This window comes from Pelecanus crispus, chromosome 1 (genome assembly GCF_030463565.1).
Source record: "Pelecanus crispus isolate bPelCri1 chromosome 1, bPelCri1.pri, whole genome shotgun sequence".
Classification (NCBI taxonomy): Eukaryota; Metazoa; Chordata; class Aves; order Pelecaniformes; family Pelecanidae; genus Pelecanus; species Pelecanus crispus.
In genome coordinates this window covers 205,184,757-205,203,326 of record NC_134643.1, presented here as the reverse complement: position 1 = coordinate 205,203,326, position 18,570 = coordinate 205,184,757, and the positions used below count along the sequence as shown (strand labels likewise).

Here is an 18,570-nt window from a genome sequence, read left to right as displayed (position 1 = left end):
GCAGTTACTGTATACAACTGTAAAACCCATTTGGGGTACATCACTGGGTGGTAGATCCTTTTGGCGATCATCTCCATGCTAGCAGACGAAGAGGACTGGGAACGCTACAGGCTTGGGGAAGAGTGGCTGGAAAGCTGCCTGGCTGAAAAGGACCTGGGGGTGCTGGTTGACAGCCGGCTGAACATGAGCCAGCAGTGTGCCCAGGTGGCCAAGAAGGCCAACAGCATCCTGGCTTGTATCAGGAATGCTGTGGCCAGCAGGAGCAGGGAGGTGATTGTCCCCCTGTACTCGGCGCTGGTGAGGCCGCACCTGGAATACTGTGTCCAGTTTTGGGCCCCTCACTACAAGAAAGACATTGAGGTGCTGGAGCGTGTCCAGAGAAGGGCAATGAAGCTGGTGAAGGGTCTGGAGCACAGGCCTTATGAGGAGCGGCTGAGGGATCTGGGGTTGTTTAGTTTAGAGAAGAGGAGGCTGAGGGGAGGCCTTATCGTTCTCTACAACTACCTGAAAGGAGGTTGTAGTGAGGTGGGTGTTGGTCTCTTCTCCCAAGTAACTAGTGATAGGACAAGAGGAAATGGGCTTAAGCTGCGCCAGGGGAGGTTTAGGTTGGAAATTAGGAAAAATTTCTTGACGGAAAGGGTGGTCAAGAATTGGAACAGGCTGCCCAGAGAGGTGGTGGAGTCACCATCCCTGGAAGTGTTCAAAAAACGGGTAGATGTGGCACTTTGGGACATGGTTTAGTCTAGTCTACCCTTGATTGGTTTAGTGTGGACTTGGTAGTGTAGGTTAATGGTTGGACTGGATGATCTTAAAGGTCTTTTCCAACCTAAACAATTCTATGATTCCATGATTCTATGACTGATCTCGGCACCAAGTAATACTGACTCACGTCCAGTCTGCTCAGTGGTAGACCCTTTCAGAGTAGGTTTACCTTTGAAAGCCAGCTGCAATGTTCAAACAGATCAGGGGATGAGCTAGTAATCAACAAGCGTTCATGACCAGTGGCCCGGTGCTTGAGTGCACTCTCGGGTCCTTGTTAATTTACCCCTAAAGGTTTATTCCTATGGCAGGCCCAAGCTGTGAATAACCAGAGAGTCTGAAGATCATACAGTCTCAAAAATCCAATTAAAAAAAAAGTAAAAAATAATAAAAAATAGTAAATTAAAAAAATACAATTCAGAATGGGCCGCTAGCACTGAACTCCTTTTCTAATGGTTACTGTGTCCCAGGTAAGTTGCCAGGCAGCCTGCAGAGCATCCCTCTCACTCCCGAGTGCCTGGGAAAGGACCTTTAAGCGGAGTTATTGAACCTGCCACTTCCACCTAGCAGCAAGGCCGAGCAGCAGAGCCCTGTCCCTGCCTCTTCTCCGCCCTGCTTCAAGCCTGCCGAGCTCTGGGCTCCAGATGGGTGAGTCGCAAAGAGATGACTCCTGGCTTTACTCCACACACCTACACAACTAACAGGCACGCCGTTGCCTATCCATTATTTACCTTATAGGGAGAAACACTTCAAGCCCCTCCTTACGGGCACTCATACCATCACAAGCATCTTTGGTCATTTGGGTATTAATTTGCAAGAGAGATCAAAGCTGATTACTGCACAGATTCACTAAAAAATGTGGAAGATTTTTCTTTCCTTTCAAAGTGGAAAAATATGGCATAGTCTTGATGTAACAGAACATGGCTATTCAACCGTTCTCTTCAACTCCCCAGCATTTTAAGTATACACTCACATTAATGGTATAATCTGCCTAACCAGGAAGGGTGCAGAATCCCTATTTAAAAAGAATAGATTTTTTTCCCTACAGACTCATAAATCTGAGTGCTGATAAACTTCTAAAATACATCTTGTGAAACTTACTGAAACTGCTTTATTAAAAAAATCTGCAAATAAATAATTCATTAAATCAATTTTTAGCTTTCAAAGCAACACCAAAAAAAATTAATCCCAGTGATCCTTTATACATCTCCACTGTACTATCAGTATTGCCTGTTGGTTTGTTCCAGTAACAACGGCACATCAAAATAACCTAATTCATTTGACTCCAGATGAAAAATGACTGCAATTTTGGGACCAATAACTGTTCATTATTCTGTACCAAATCAACAAGCTTACATTGTCTTTGTACTTAGACTCAAGCGAAAATCACTGGCTTGCATTCTGCATCTATTCCTCTATTGTCTACAGACAGAAATATCAGAGGTAGGGGTGGGCTTTCCAACGGGATGCAAAAACTTAAAAGACAGCCTGGGACTGATTCTGATCTCCTAGCAGCTTTGTCACCAGTGCAAGGCTGCAGGCTCCCGTGGATGACACAGTATAAGCGTTTTCAGAATCAGGCACCCTGACTGCCACAGTTTATCAGTTCAATCTAAAAACACTGCAGAAAACAGCGAGAGAGAGAGAGAGAGAGCATGTTCTACTCACACGTACCCATCTGAAGGCTCTCCAGACTCCAAAATCGTGCCATTCCCCCCCTGGCTACCATGCTGCCGTCAGACTCGACCCCAGGGGAAGGGTTTGACCTCTAACAGGTGATGCTCGGTGCTACAGGGCTGGCAGAGGATCACAAAAGGCTCTGAGCTACCCACAGCGCAGAGAAACAGCCCGTTCGCTGCCTTCAGCTCCCAGCTGTGCCTCCGAGGCCGAGCCCGGCTGGGAACTGCCAGCGGCACGCTCAGTGTGGCCGCGGCGAGCTCACGGCTCGCTGACATCATGGGGTGCCCTTAGGGAGGAAGTTCCAGAAAAGAAACAAAAACCTGACTGCCTGCACTGTGCCTGCAGCCGCCTGCGCCACCCAGACTGCTCCCAAAGTGCCTGAACGTCTTGAATGCAGCAAGCCAAGGAGTACATTTGTTTTTCATTAAAGCAGCTTAATGTGATTTCAATCTATATTCAAGTGACTGCAATTCAAAGGGAAAGACTATTTGGATGGGAGCTGGGAGTTCCTTCTATTACAACACTGTTCGGAGTATCGGTCTGTCTTTGTTATGTTATACCAGTTAAAATTCCAGCAGAAGTAAACAATAAAGGTTTTTTTTGCATGGCTAGTAAAACTTCTCTTGCTTCACAGGCAAATGCTGTATCATTATTTAGGGCACAAGCAGCCAAAGTGTTAAGGCTGCAGCAGACCACTCCCAGGAAAAGAGGGGAGGACGGAGACATTTTCTCACTCAAACTACAAACTTAATTCAGCTGCTCCAGAAAACAGGGAATGAAGCAGGAGAGCATCCACGCAGTCTGGCTTTCACTGGGACCGACCCAGCCAGAGCACAACCTCATTCATTCACCATGGGCCAGCATTTACCACCCTTACATCTGCGCCGTTCTGCAGCAAAGCTGCATCAGTTCAGGCAACTGGAAGCAAAGGCAGGAGCTGCTCCCATCAGCAGAGTGCAAAGCCTGCTGCAACCTGCGCTTGTACACAGCACTACATTCACGGTTTGGAAAGCTCCATCATCTCTGTGGCTCATTCTTTACCTGCAAACTGCATTGCTCAGCTGAGCCTGTGCTTTAACCAGGGGCTGCCTCCACCAAGGACGCATTCACAGAACCCTGGAGGCATTTCTGCATGCAACGACCTAACACCCACTGAAATCACATGGTTCCCCCTAGAGCTGCCTCAGACTGAGAAGGAAAGGCCAAACATCACCCTGTAATATTAATGCCATCTTCCTACAAAAATACAGACTGTGCTGCCCTGCACAGGGGACTGATAGGAATTCTCTTCTGAATCCCCAAACTCCCCTATTATTTCTTGCTGCAGGGCCACTTGTTGGATAGCACAGTAAAAACAAGCTATTACATAGTATATTTATACACAGCCCCACACATTTTTTTCAGCACAAATCATTAAAAAAAAAAACCAAAACAAAATAGCAAACAGAAGCTGATGACCCTGGGACCTGCAAGTGAAGGCTTCACAGTTTTAATCAGCCAGAGCACAAGCTCTCTGCCATGTCAAACCCCTACCCGCAGGGGAAAAACAGCTGAACTGCCAAAGGAAAATGAGATCAAACCCCACACAGCTCTTCTAGAAGACACATTAAAAACGATCTCTGAAAAACAGTCATTTGGTTTGATTTTTGCAGAATGGAACGGACTGTGTGCTTTTGCCTGCTGACTAACCCAGTGCCACCACGGGATGCTGCTGCAGCGGCGGGGGGTCTGTTCTCCCTCCTCTGCATGGGCACATCTAGCAACTGTGCAGCCACAAAGTGAACCACCACACAAGTACTCGTTTGGGGTGAGCTGGTGGCGCGTTCGTTTCCTCACAGGACCAGCCAGGGACAGGAGGAGGCACAGGCTGTCCTTTGTAGTGGCAGTCCACAGCGACCCTGTCCAAATGTATGCCGAGCTGGCTTACCCACTGTGCAGGGCACGCTGAAAAGGCTGCGGGCAGCACGTACTAAAATACTAAAACTAAAAGCTAGTTTGCCTGCCTCAAGAAAATCGAGTTCTAGATACCCCTGTGGTATCATAGGGCCCTCCACCCTGGGGCAGACCAAAGGTCCCCCCCAACCACTGCTCTGACAGCAGCCAGTAGCAGATGCCCAGGGAAGAACATAAAAATAGATGAGGCATGTAATGGCATTTTTCGGATGTACTTTCCTAAATTCCAGCTATCTGCAGATCAGAGTCAGATCTCTCCTGGGGCGGAAGTGATATCTTTGTGTTCAATGAACTGAATTTTTCAAACCACTGTCTGAATTTCTGTAAACTTCTGGGATGTGAAATACCATGTGTAGCAATTAGTTTCATAGTTTAATTTTATAGAGTGTGAAAACTCTTTTATTTTGAACTTGCTATCTGGTGATTTCAGTCGATGCCCTTTAGTTCTTACATTCTTGGAAACAGTAACTATTATCTGTTCATTTTTCCTATGCCAATCAGACTTTTATTCCCCTACTCTCTTTTTCCAAGCTGCAGAGCCCTAGCTGCGTTAATCATTCCTCACACAGAGACACTGAGTAGGTTTTCTTGTCCTTTTGCCTTTCTCTGTATTGTCCCCTGTAAAAAGTGCCTTTTGAGGTGGAAAGGAACGGGGAGATGGCCCCCACATGCCACACCAGTGGCACAATTGGGCTTTCTGTTTTGTTCGCTATTCCCTTCCTACAAATTCCTGCCCTTTTATTTACTGTTTTGACTGTTACTATGCACTGAACTGACACTTTAATCATCTGCTAGGATTGCAAGATGTCTTCCTCAATGGCAATATTCAGCTCAAAGTCCATTCTTCTGCAAACATACCAGGCTTGTCTTCCTCCATGTGCACTACCTTGCCTGTATCAACACCACCGCCGAATTCACCTGCCGCCAGGGCAGTGCATTGTGTCTCGGTATTGCGAAATCCTTCTGCAACTCTGTTCAAGCAGCTTGTGCTTTTAGTACCATGAATAATTTAGCACACAAGCACGAACTATAATTTCATTCTGTACCTCCCTTCCCACATTACTTGTGGAGACACTGAACATCTGACTCCACTTGTGAGCTCTCTCCTTAAGAAAACCAGCCACCTTCCTCCTCTCCATTACTTAGTGCTTACTCGTTAAAGCATGGGAGGATCTCTCCTCTTATCCCAGGCCTCTATTAAGAGACATTTGTAAGAGATGTTGTCAGAGGCCTTCTGGAGATCCAAGTAGCCTACACCTACTGAATCCTCTTGGTCACATCCTCAGTGATTTTTTTCAGAAAACCTAATCCAAGGCACAGCTTTCCTCTACATAGGGCACATGGACTCTTCATCATAAGGGTCCACCAGTCTGTTGATGTTACTCTCTGTTGTAGTTTCTAAGTCCTGAATACATTCTTTACATATTCGACTATACTATTCTACATCTATTATGTCAGACTCTCTGGTCTACTGCTCACTGGATCCCTCCTGATACTTCTTTATAAACAGTTATTCCATCGCTGCCTTCTTCCTCGTACTGAGGCAATTTCTGAGGAACGCACTCCATGCTGAGGCAGTAGCTCAGCAATTTCATTCTTAAATCCCTTTAGAAGTCTTGCTTCTGGCAAGAACTACTGAGTAACTATTGTTACTATTCATTTAGTTACTCTAAAACTTCTACTGACATTTTGAGACAGATCCTTATCTAATTTGAGCTCAGGTTTTATTTCTCAGTCACTACGAAGCCTACAAACTGTCTGGTAGTCTACTGGGTTCTCATACTTTTTAAAAAGAACATAGTTTTTGTATCTTTAGCAAATTGTTTCTACGTTCCTGTAGCTTGACATTAAAATTGCTAGAGGGTTTTTTTTTTTCTATTTGGATACAATTCAACAATCCGAAGGATGCCTTTTTTTTTCCCTTCTGATAGATTCTTTTCCCCTGTGTTTAATGACAGAACCCATTTCTGGTGTTTCCAGATTCTGTTTTGACAGATGACATGAATTTGCTCTAAGCATCTAATATGCTGTCCTTGAACACTCTCCATCCTGCCTGCAAGCATTCAACACCTTTCTCTGCTCCTTTAAATTCCTTTGTTACATAAATGACTTCTCACTTTTATTTACTTTCCCTCTTTTAAATTAAAACACATACTGTCTTGGATTTTTTTACTCTTTTCACCCCTGCAAGGACATTGGCTCGGAGTACATTATGGACACAGAGGGCAAGATTCATTACCTGTCTGTATTTGATCAATGAACAGCACCCTAAGTTATCTGTTTCTTCCACACAAGGTCACCTAGCTTAGCTTAGAAGTCTACAGAGTCAGATGAGACACATCCCACTCTTACAGAGTAGCTCTTATCTGTGATCCTGCACACACCTCAGGAACGGTTGAAGAACTGTTTCCCTCCTGTAGGTCTCCTGATCAGTGGCACCGAGGAGTTATTTATGGTACACCTAAAAACGTAGCACTGTGCCCCAATTACAACGCTTAACCCACAGGACAGCAATTTAAGTCTCCTTTTATGACTGCGCTTGCTGCCCTTGAAACTTCTCTGGTTTCCTTGGTTTGTCACATTTACTATCACCATCCTGGTGATCTCAGATGGTTCATAATTTAATCCTGTCACTATATTTGTTCCTGTTTAGACATGGCATTCTAGTCCACGGATCCTGTGACATTTGATGACACAGTCAATTTGTTTATCCGATTTGGCTCTTAGTTCTTCTTTAATACGTTAGAGAACTTCTTTCACTGGTACAATCTTTTCTGTTACTCCTGTGCAGCTTGCACAATGGTGATACACTGGTTATGCTCCACTGGTTATCTTCCTTCGATCAAGTTTCTGACATATGCCATCTCTTTCATTTGAGGATGCAGTGATCACTGATGTCACCTGTAAAGGCTGTGCTGTCCTATACTGTGTATTATTTCACCTTGCCAGTTTTCCCCTAATTCTTTGTTTAGAAACTACTCCATAATCTCTTGATTTGCATGTCAGCAGCCTGCTTTTGTTTTGGTTTAGAAAACAAAGGATCTTTTTATTTCAAACGTTCCTCGGCTCATAAATAATAGACATCTCTCTCTTTTTAATACAACTTTCTACATGAAGGTGCCTGGAGGTAAAAAGGCCTCTCTGTCTGATACTGAGTGTGGTATCGACAGCACTTTGGACAATTTTACCATTGGACTCCTGGTCTTTTAGCTTCTACCTGACAGCTTCCATTTTGCCTCCAGTGCTTGCCTCCTCTCCATCACACCCTCCCTGGCACCCCCCCGCCCCACAGCTATCACCTCCTCTCCCAAGTCCCTAGGACTGCCGAGGTGCTTCACCTGATACACCAGCTGCTCCCAGCACACTGCTAGGTCCTGTTTGCATCACCAAGCCCAGCTATCTACGCGACTAACAATCCCATTACCCACCAGCATAGTTTATAGCTTTTCCCATCAGTTAGGAGTCCCATCCTTCAAAATACCACATAGCCATCATCCTCCGGTCCAGGGGCTTTTCTGTTCCCAGCAATGCTGGGACTGCTTAGCCTGCAGTAGTGGATTTCATGATACCCCTCCAGGTCCTGTCCATGATTCTTTCTCCCTCCCTGAGCTTTTCAGGCACTTTGGCCACAGAATACAGCAATCGCCATGGAGCTGCTTGCAACATCAAACATATTCCACCCACCTCCTGGTAATCACAAATACAGCACTCAGTGTAGTAACCCGGGAATTTGTGTTTCCTGCATATTGTCCTACTTAGATCCTCACTCTTTTGGGGTGGAGGAGCAAGGAGAGGGCAGCCAGGAGATGGCAGCAAGCAAGAAACTGTTTTCTCTCAAGGAGTGATTAATAACTTCTGCTTGTTCACTTCCATGGCCAATAACCTATTTGGGGTGGGGTTTGTTTATTTGATCGGTGAGAGGGGCGGAGAACCTGAAAATCTCCACTCCTCAGCAGCCAGTTTGTTTGCACCTCAGTTCCTGAGCTGTGCTCCACACAGGCTGAAACCTACTCGGTTACCCAACCTTGATGAACTGGGAAAAGCTTGACGGTAGTTTAACACTGTAGGCAAACATCCAGGACAGGATACTACTTGAATTAAAGGCAATTAAATTTATTAATCTAAATGCTGGAATCCACATTTGAACAAACCATTTAAATCAGCAGGTACTGGTCACAATTAAAACAGCTGAGAGCAATCCACCTCACCCAAAGCCAGTTCCTGCTCTAACCTTCATTGACTGCAATGGCTACCGCCACAAACCAGTTGTTTAAATGTAGATACTTAGTGTCATTTAAGTATTTTGGATATCCTGCTGGCCTCCAGCTGCCACTGAAGAAAGGAACAGGTCTCCCATAGGTCCTCTGTCATATCTGCCAGCTGCACGCACGTACTCGGGCATCCCACACATGCCTGGACCCTGGGGTGGGTAACTGAACCAAGCCCTAGACCTCCACTGCCCGTAACAAATGTTCAAATGTTTAACTCTTATGTAGGTACCTACATTTAGACTAAATTTAGGTGACTAAAACTTGAGCTGAATCCCACCCCACCTACTCAGAGCTGAGCCTATCTAAAGGAGTTCACCAATTAATTTAGACAAATTCAAGTCCCACACCACAATATGCAAAAAAGATGGGTTAGTTTTTAAGATACTTATAAAAATCGCTCTATTGTGATAAACAGGTGACTGCTTAAATATAACTTAAAACTTGGTAACCCTTTAAGCACAAGAGTAGCAATATAGGTCTCAAGGGAAGTTTCCCTTACATGTTGGCTGGTTGGTATTCTGTCTCCTACAGTATAATGATTTACTGTCTTGTAACAGCTGTTTTTCTAAAAATTTACATCTCCAATTCTATCTCCCATTGTTATAAAAAGCGGACATGCAATGTATTAGGCTTTAGCAAGTAACTAAAATAAGATACCACTGGTTTTCAGTGCTTGGGTTTAGAATTTCTTGCCATAATAAAGGGCTTTTTGTGCTATCGAATTTCACTGTACATAAGCAAACAAAAAACTCTCACATGTTCAAAGACAAGGAAATGCCTTGTGAATGTAAGAGAAAAAGGAAAGATATCGGAACGTGTGACACTTGTCACTTCATTATTTTCTGCTGGAGCTACTTAACAGATCTCTGCAACTGCTCTCAAGCTGTGAAGTCCATGATATTTCCACACTTGCCTTAAAGGCTTTGATTTCAGAAGCTTTTCCTGCTCAACTGCTATGTTTATTGTAATGAGTCATAAAAGTCACATCTAGCATAACCAATACTGCTTTGGCTTCATTGTCTTAAAAGTGGCAGAAACCTTGCTTTGTGTATGTGTCATCCTGTTGCTTATATTTAGGAGACCAGTTATTTGGAAGCTAAACACCTGGAAAGATACTACTCTCAGGCAGTTGTCTAGGTAACTAATATTATTTCATGTGGTTTACAAATATGAAATGGATAGGATAACTAAAAATAAAAAAGGAATCCCTACTCTGTGATGTGCGAAGAGTCTCTTTTTTCAAAATTAGCTCATGGCAAACCTGTTATTCTGTGAGTGGTCCTTCTGGAATCAGGGACTGAGATATCATGTAATCTCAGCAAGGGCTGCAGCATTAGATGTCGAATTTACTTCAATGTCTAATCTGGATGATTAAGTATACTGAGGTACATAACAGCAAAGACACACGCCAGACATGGGTTTTAAAATAGTTCCCAATATTTTACTACAATATAAATTAAAAGAAGAATACTAATATAGAATATAAAATGTACCTCATTGCTATAGTTAGAAATTCTCAACTCTGTTCCTTGGAGAGCACCTTCTGAAGAAAACTGTCATGTTTTATTGAAGACTGGAAAATGCAGTTTTAAAATGTTCTTATATAAATTAATTTGTAGTTGAGGGATTTTTTGAGCAGAATTTGGATTTCATTGCAGATAAAACCTAGCTTAGAACCATAAAAACCAAGTACTGACTAATAAACATATGTCATTTTAATAAAGAAACATTGAAAATGCTATTTGGTAACTTTCCTACTTCAGTCATGGCAAGCCCTGATCCAGACACCTTTACTTATTCTCTCCACAGAGAGGCAGAGTGAAGGTTCCCAGTGTTTTGTTCACTATTAACACTGGAGAATATAAAGTGGTCTGAAAGAACACAAATGGTATAAATCCAGGTTCTTCTGGTCCCACCTACCAAGAAATGTTCCACTACTACTAGATACGACTTTCTATTAACTCAAGATAGCATTGCATGCTAATAGTAAACAATTACAGAAAAAATACACAGGGTATATCAGAGAGTCTGATAAAGGGTACTGCTTCCGAAAAGGCCATCTTTTCCAAGAATCTGCCCATCATGTCCTAGAAACCTGGTTGGGCTACACTCACCACTGAGGAAGCAACTGCAACTGCATACAGTTCTCTGAAACAAAGCTGCTTAATAATTTAAGTCTTGACTATCTAGGTAATTAAGGTGAATGCATGGCAAACAGAAAATTGAAAATATATGTGTGGTGTAACTATGGTTTGGGTATGAACTCAAGCATATTAGACCTTACTTCATATTCTATTATTATCTTCAGGCAAGTATGTGAATAGAGAGTGAAAAATACAGGAGTGTAACCAGTACAGAAGAATAAACCATAGTAAATGCAAAAAACAAGTTTTACATGTACACAGCAGGAGAAGCTACTAATGAGAAAGTCATAAAACAAAGCAACTTAGCTGGGTACTACTACTTTGTCACTGAGTTGGTTTGCACTCTTTTGTGTATCACACTGTAATCTGCCTCCTGACCAAGCTGGGGTATGAAGTTGAGATCTAGAAAGTTAAAAAGACTTGTCTGTCTTACCATTAGATGTTCTCATCTGCTGCCTTCGTCCAACCCGGTCCAAGCCGATGGGGGTACTTTGTGAAAAGGTGAGTGGCCGGAACCTGGCTGAAACAGCTTTGTAAGGGGGTACCTGGTGTGCTGGAATAGGTGGCCGTGTTACAGGCTACAGAGAAAACAGGAAAATCCAGTATTAGTAAAGCTACCAGCAAGTCCAACTGAGCAAAACTCAGGTATGAAGTAAGGTTTCTTCAGATAGTCCAGCTAATTACAGGGGCAGTAAAATTCCCTACTTTGAAGTGACATTGCTTAAACACTGCATACCATATCCACCAGCATCACAGAAAGTATTTCATTATGTTGCAGTTCTCTGTTACATTAAAAACTCCTTAGCCTTCTGTTATGATCAGACATGCTCTGTAATTTTCATCTTGTAATACTCCATGCCCAAACGCTCTGGGACCTAACTGCTTTGAGAACAGCCTGTGCAATGCCAGCTGGCATTGTAAACACACATCAGCAGGGAAACTCAAAGCGCAATGACCAGAAATGCTACAGTCGGAAGTTGTGTTCATTTCCTGGGACGCTTGCTTTCTTCAAATAAATGTATTGCTTTTAAGTAAAATAAACATAGTTTACAAGACAAAAACAATTGTATAAATAATCCTCTGCTCTGAAGATCCCAAGAGTCTCATTTTAATGAGGTAAAAAAAGACGTAAGATTGATTTTACTCGTAACTTTATCTAGAAGACATTTTCTTTAGTTAAATCATTCATTTGCTTAATTATGATTAGAGAACCTACCCCTGTTTTATTTGCAAATTGATTCTAATTTTATGTCGTCCCTGAACAACGCCACATTAGCCAGGCTGAATGGCCTTGCACAAACATTCAACATTAAACGGCCAGACCTCAGCATCTGAACTTCAGAGAAACTCGTCTTTACATCTGCTCTTATCTCTCAGCTCTTACTGGTCATAGGCCCTTCTGTCAAGTAATCTGAAAGATCAGGGTTGGTTTTTTATGATCTCTTGACACTCTGTTATGCAGCCAATGATTTAGTATTGTTTGAAAACATTTTCTCACACCTAAGCTCTCAGACCAAAACAAAACACAACAAAGAAGGAATTAGCATTACACTTTGCAAATATTCCCATAGGTTTTCAAAGCTTTTACAAAAAAAAAAAAAAAACCAGCAAGGTGAAGATCAGTCTTTGAAAGCCCCACATAAAATACTTCTAGCACATGTATTCCTGCTTCATTAATCCTTTTTTACATTCCAGCTACAAATTTACTTTCTAATATGACTGCCAAAAACCACTGTGTGTATTGAATATGATTTAACTACAACTTGATCTTTAAACCTAAAGCTTCAGTGCTTTAGCAATATACCAGGATCCTGTCACTGAGTAACACCACAAAGAGTAAGTCCAATATATTGCATCAAATAGCTAATAGAAGTGATGGTAATTACTATATGCAAATAACTGGCTGATTAAGCAACAAAGCTATTTATTTCCGGGCAACTAAAATTTTCTTCTAAGGCTTCAGCCCAGATCCCTTCCCCAGACAGACAAGGATGTGCTGTTACTCAGTGGCAGGCCTGGGAAGGCCACCATTTGGGTTAAAAATGTGTCCCCGTTGGGAATGCTCCATAGTTTTGGTCTCGACCACAGCGATCCAGCAATGTGCTTGTTTAACCCCAGCCAGCCCTCATGGCAGCATCGGAGCATGGAAGGAGTCAACTCAAATAGCTGCCTTGATGCATGTTCCTCCATTAATAAACTGATGTGAGCAAGGTTTGAAGAGAGATCAATTTGGTTTCAGCAGTAAATGAAGGGTTTGGAGAGTGTTAAATCACTTCCATGGTACAGCAAGGATTGCCAATACTTATTATCCCTTGAAATCCATCTATTATTCTTGACTAAGATAGCCTAGAATTTATAACAGTAATTTTCCTCTTTTTTTTTTCCTCCAAGCTAAGTAGTGATAAAATGAATTTTAAAATATCCTAATTATGTAGGGTTTGAAACTATAGCCTTTGCCTGGGTAAAAGGTTCATCGGTTTCCGTTGGAGTTTTGCTTCAAGATGCATTTTTTCATCAAGGATTTATAAAGAAAAAATGTACAATATAGAATAACAATGTTCATGTTAAAAATTGCTTTTCACAGGAGACTGAAAATCCTGCCATTGTTTCAGCATTTGATTTCAGTCGGGGGAGTACGGTACTCATCAATGATACTGCATTGAACCTGCCAGCAGGAGATCAAGTAGCGTGAGAAAGATTAAGAAGATTCAAATTCCATTAAGAACCACTGAAATCACATTTTTTGAGGCTGTAAATACTATTCCTTTTTTCTGTTGCTTTATCAGCTTGACAACTGCTTTAGGTAGGAGTCCTCCAGCTTTTCTGGAAAGTGGCACACACCTGATCAGTGCAGTATTACAAAAGCCCATGAGCCTGAAGCTCTGTAACCAACTACAAGATGGGGCCACCACTACCATCAGAACAGTAAGTTTCTCTACACATCGTACCCGCTCAGGACTACCTCCAGGAAAAAGGAGCTATTTTTATCTTTCAGAAGTTTTTTATTTCTCAGTCTCTTACCTAAGCCAACAAATATGGCAAATAAGTATATAGGTACTGCTTGAGTACTAACTCAACCACTCGCTGTTTTCCTACAGGCTTCCTACATTCCATCAGGTCAGTTTAGTAATACATAAGCAGGGTGGGATTTTTTTCATATTCACAGTTTTCTTAGATTCCTTCTCTATTTCATTAATTCCTTAACTTATTACCAAGTTTCTAAAGCTACTTCCTTATTAGTTTTAAATATCGTTGCTATGCCAATACCAAGATTTTGAACACCACAGCTAATGCCACAGGTTTTGAATAGGCCTGCTTTTGGAGAATTTGAAATGATCAATAAATAATGTGTTACTATCATACTGTTTGCACCCCACTGTGCCTCAGGCCCTACACCCTGTAAGGTGACTAAACACACAGCTGTATTACACACAAATCAGCTTTTATACACCAATATGAGACATAACAACCATTCCAAGAAAGAAATAAGGTTAATTTACAATACATAAAAGATTATCCCAAAGTCAGTATCAGTTTTATTCCATGCTGGTTTGTTTTTTAACAACAAGACAAAGTAATTAGTGACCAGGAAAGCAGAATTGTAAGTACACGATGTCAGCTTGACAAAAGGGAAGGAAGAGAAGGAAGCATCCATTCTATTTTCTAGGCTGAAGATAGAGACAAGGAAGTGAAAGGGTCTTTTGCAGTTTGCAGAGAGCACATCTCTTATCTTACTTGTGTCAGCAGACCTTCTATTTCTTCTGTGGGACCACTTCCATAGAAATTGACCCCACCTATTACAGAGATGGGTCTTCTTTTTCGCCCTCTGTGGTAGCCTACTGTATTGCTTTGGACCACAGATCCGACAGAAGTCAGTCCTGGTTGATTTTCTCCATCCGTGCAGTCTGTCTTCTGAGACTCCACCGCAACTGCATCTTCTGGTATAGAGAAACTTCTGATCGACATTTGGCCATAGTCTGAGAGAGGTCTGGGACGAGATCTTTTTCCAGAGCCCCATCTCCTGGGTGTGACTTTTTGTGTGTCTGTCTTTTCTTCATCCTGGGATGGGGACCTCTTCCAGTGGTCATCAGAAACAACCTTTTTAAATGTGAATAAGTTAAATAAGCCACAGAATTTTCTGACACTTAATCATTTGTGAGATTTTCATATGGCAGATCAACTTAACATTGCTAAAAGGAAAGTGTTACCATAATAAATACAATAAATACAACTAACAATTCAGGAAGAGAGTAACTTTGCAAAGGAAAGACATCATGATGCTTATGCTGAGTAAGGTTAACACCCAACAATCAGCACCTCTTAGGCAAACATGACTAGTAACACTAAAAACTCACCTATTACCTCAGCAGTAGAGACAGGCCCTATCATAAACACTGAATTCACTGAATAATGTCTTAGAAAGACAGCTCTGACACTCACAAGATTTGTTCCTGTGCACAAATAGGATACTACATTAACACCAGTAAAAATAATTCAACCAGCACACTGTGTTTCTGGACTTTCTACCAAGGCCTGTAGTGACAGCACAAAGGGCAATGGTTTCAAACTGTAAACGGGTAGATTTAGATCAGATATAAGGAACAAATTCTTTACAATGAGCGTGGTGGTGAGACACTGCAACAGGTTGCCTGGAGAAGTTGTGGATGCCCCATCCCTGGAAGTGTTCAAGATCAGGCTGGACAGGGTTTTGAGCAACCTGATCTAGTGAAAGATGTCCCTGCCCATGGCAGGGTGGTTGGACTAGATGATCTTTGAAGGTCCCCCTTCCAAAGCCAACCATTCTGTTATTCCATGATACTCCTCTGCTTTACCTCTATTCAGTGATGAAAGTAAACACTAAGGCTGCAGTTCAACTACTTGCCAATCCCATGTAACTGTAAGCAGATACCAAAACTGGCAGTCGCACCCCTTCCTACCACTCACTCCCACACTCTCACTTGGGTCAGATCTAGAGAGCCTGCAGTCATGTGCTAATTGGGTGAGTGAGCTCATCCAGTTTGGAAGGGAGAAGCTATTTTTCTCTATGTTCAAGGAGGTTACAGTCATACGGAGTAGGACCAGACACATTGTAAGACAAATACAGGAAAAAACTGATGTTTTGAGAGAGGAAGCTTGGAAAATCAGCACGTTCTTCCTATTTAACAGCACATCTGGCTCTCGGAGGTTAATGCCTACAGGTATCATAATTGCACTGGTACTGCAAGTTTGGAAATAAAATAACCTCAACTGAAATACTTGTTAGAGGGAACACTTTTAAGGATTTCAGTGCATGTGGTGTAATACTGCTGTAAACTTTTCTAGCAAAACCCCTGCAGCTTTTATTTTTATTTAAAAAATACTGCACATAAAAATTTATATTAACTTTTCCCTCAAATTTCAAAATTGTCAGTGTTTCCTTGGCTTTTCCTGGCTCCTCTATAAAGAACAGAAAAGAAACAGAGAGGAAGATGGGTGTTCCTGGGCTGGGTGGCAGTTTGCATGAACGCCTGATGGAGTGAATGTGAACTCCAAAGCACTGCTGAACAAGTGAACCTTGCCCCAAGTTCTCATACAAATTATGAACTAATTCTGACTTTTTTTGGAAAAAAAATCAGCTTACTTCTTTACTAGGATATCTTTAGACTACCAAAGTGCATTTTTGATGATGTTCAAAGCTAGTGAGTATTCCAAAAAAGAGAGGCATCATTTTGTCTGTCTCTGGCTACATTTTGTTCATCTGTTTCAGACCAGATGAAGGCATTTCAGGTATTGCATATTCAAAGCAAACATGCAGCCTAGAATCAGCCTTTTACAATGATGCCTGTGAAAGAGGACTTATCTTCTGTCACTTTCTTCTCCAGCTACCATTTTCAACCAGGCCAGTACAACTGCAATGAGGCTTTTTTAGAAGGCCACCTGATACAGTGGGCAGATTTTATTTGAAAGACAGCTCAAGACAGATTTCACTGTATGAAACCACTTCAGCTAGTAGGCAGAGTTATTAAACAGTCAGCATTTTAACACGATTACTGCAATTAAGGTACGAAAAATTATCAGTCATACACTGCTCTACATTCAATTATTTCACTTACAGCATGAAATTATTCTAAATAGAGCACTTGCGTAAATTCTGATTTCTATGGCATCACACCTGTCATTCAAGCATGCTTCAGCTTCTCTGCAGATTTTAACTCAGGACCAGTTTTAATAGTACAAGCAATTCAGTAGAGAGTGACTCCCTGGCTTCAGCAAAGCTGTCCCTTAAACCAGCCCCTCTGAGGTCAGAGCAGCAAAATCACAGGTTAAATAAGGTTCTTACCTCAGAATCGGACAGAGGTAAAGGGTCTCCACATATGCAGTGACTGAGAAAGGAGCTCATGAGATTCATTTTATGTCTTTGTTTTGCAGCCTTGTCTGTAAGAGCTACAAATGTGAGCACACACTCTGTGTAACCAGTCAGGCGAAGTTCATCCCATGATCCTGTACTTTTAGACTGAGGGAAAGACACGTCACATGTCATCTCCTAATCTGCTTTTTACACCCTTATCTTGAGCAATAATATTTGCAAAGAGAGGACTGCTCTCCTGCAGCACTCCGCCTACAGTAGTGATCCAAATGACAGCAAGATTAATCTCTGCTGCGCAATAAACAATGCTGAAGGACGTGTATTTTTAGGCTTAGTTCTATAAACTGCATTGAAGAATACTAATAAAACAGAAAACATAATCTGCTCATAGCAAAAATCAGAGGAAACCAGACAGACAACCTCACATTCCTCTAAGTGACCTACTCAAGCAGGACCTGATCAAGTGACCACTTACTAGTAGGAATAAAATATCCAGCACAAAACTCTCAGGCTCCAGTATTGCAGTCACTTAAGTGTAATTCTTGACATCAATTAAAAAACTCTGAGGAAACATGTTTGTTCCGCTTCTCATTGGCTTTATACTGGCAGCACCACTGACCGCAAATTACCTTCTCTTGATTAATCCCTTATAAGTGAAATCAGGTTTATGTTCTACAATTATTATCGGTAACATCAATAGATATGAGTAGAGATATACACGGCACTTCATATAGGATGAAAATCAAAATGTCATGCACTGATTCATGCATTATAAGTGTTGGTCAAAAAAATTCATGGAATTTCAAGATTTCTGAGAAGTAAAGGTCTAAGCTGAATCCACATTGGATTTGCTGAAATTCACACCTGCTAGTCTAGCAACAGGACAGGATCACCAATGCTAGCAATCAAGATTATTCATCTTGTCTTTTAGGCTGCATCCTAAGTTAGGTTTCTTCTGAGATTGCAAACACAAACAGCTCTACTTATTTATACTGATGCAAATGAATTAATTTTATCTGCACAGCTAAATTCCTACAACAGCATATTAGTGAAATTGTTGTATTTCAATAATTTTCCTTTTTCCGGACAGCAGTATATCTACAAATACAACCATTTAAAATAAACATTTACTTTGATCCAGGCTACACTTTTATTTGCTGTTGTTGCCATGTAATATGTCACTCTTAGGGTGGGATTCAGCTCCCGACTCCCACATCTAAATTTTGACGTCTGCAATGGAGGTGTCTGTATGTTAGCTACATGTTAAAGCTGTCATTGTAGCCTGTTGAAATGTGGGGTGAGATTCTGTTGCCTGAACATAGGCACCCAGGGCCATCTCAAATGTCCTAAGGGTTCTAAAACATCTCCACATACAATGCATCACACAAGTATGACATAGGACCTACGGGAGGTGTGG

At 41.8% G+C, this 18,570-nt stretch overlaps 1 protein-coding gene across 3 annotated transcripts in view; it reads right to left on the bottom strand.

The window, feature by feature from the left end:
• The window catches only part of SPATA13 (spermatogenesis associated 13), a 47,001-nt gene that overhangs the window by 16,645 nt on the left and 11,786 nt on the right, over positions 1–18,570 (bottom strand). For 2 of the 3 annotated variants that reach the window (XM_075714154.1, XM_075714162.1), the window contains exon 1: positions 2,434–2,488. In XM_075714154.1, the coding sequence (XP_075570269.1) occupies positions 2,434–2,488 (55 nt within the window). Of the gene's footprint in view, positions 1–2,433; positions 2,489–11,240; positions 11,386–14,542; positions 14,906–18,570 lie in introns of those variants that run through there. The other variant, XM_075714145.1, reaches the window with a different exon arrangement.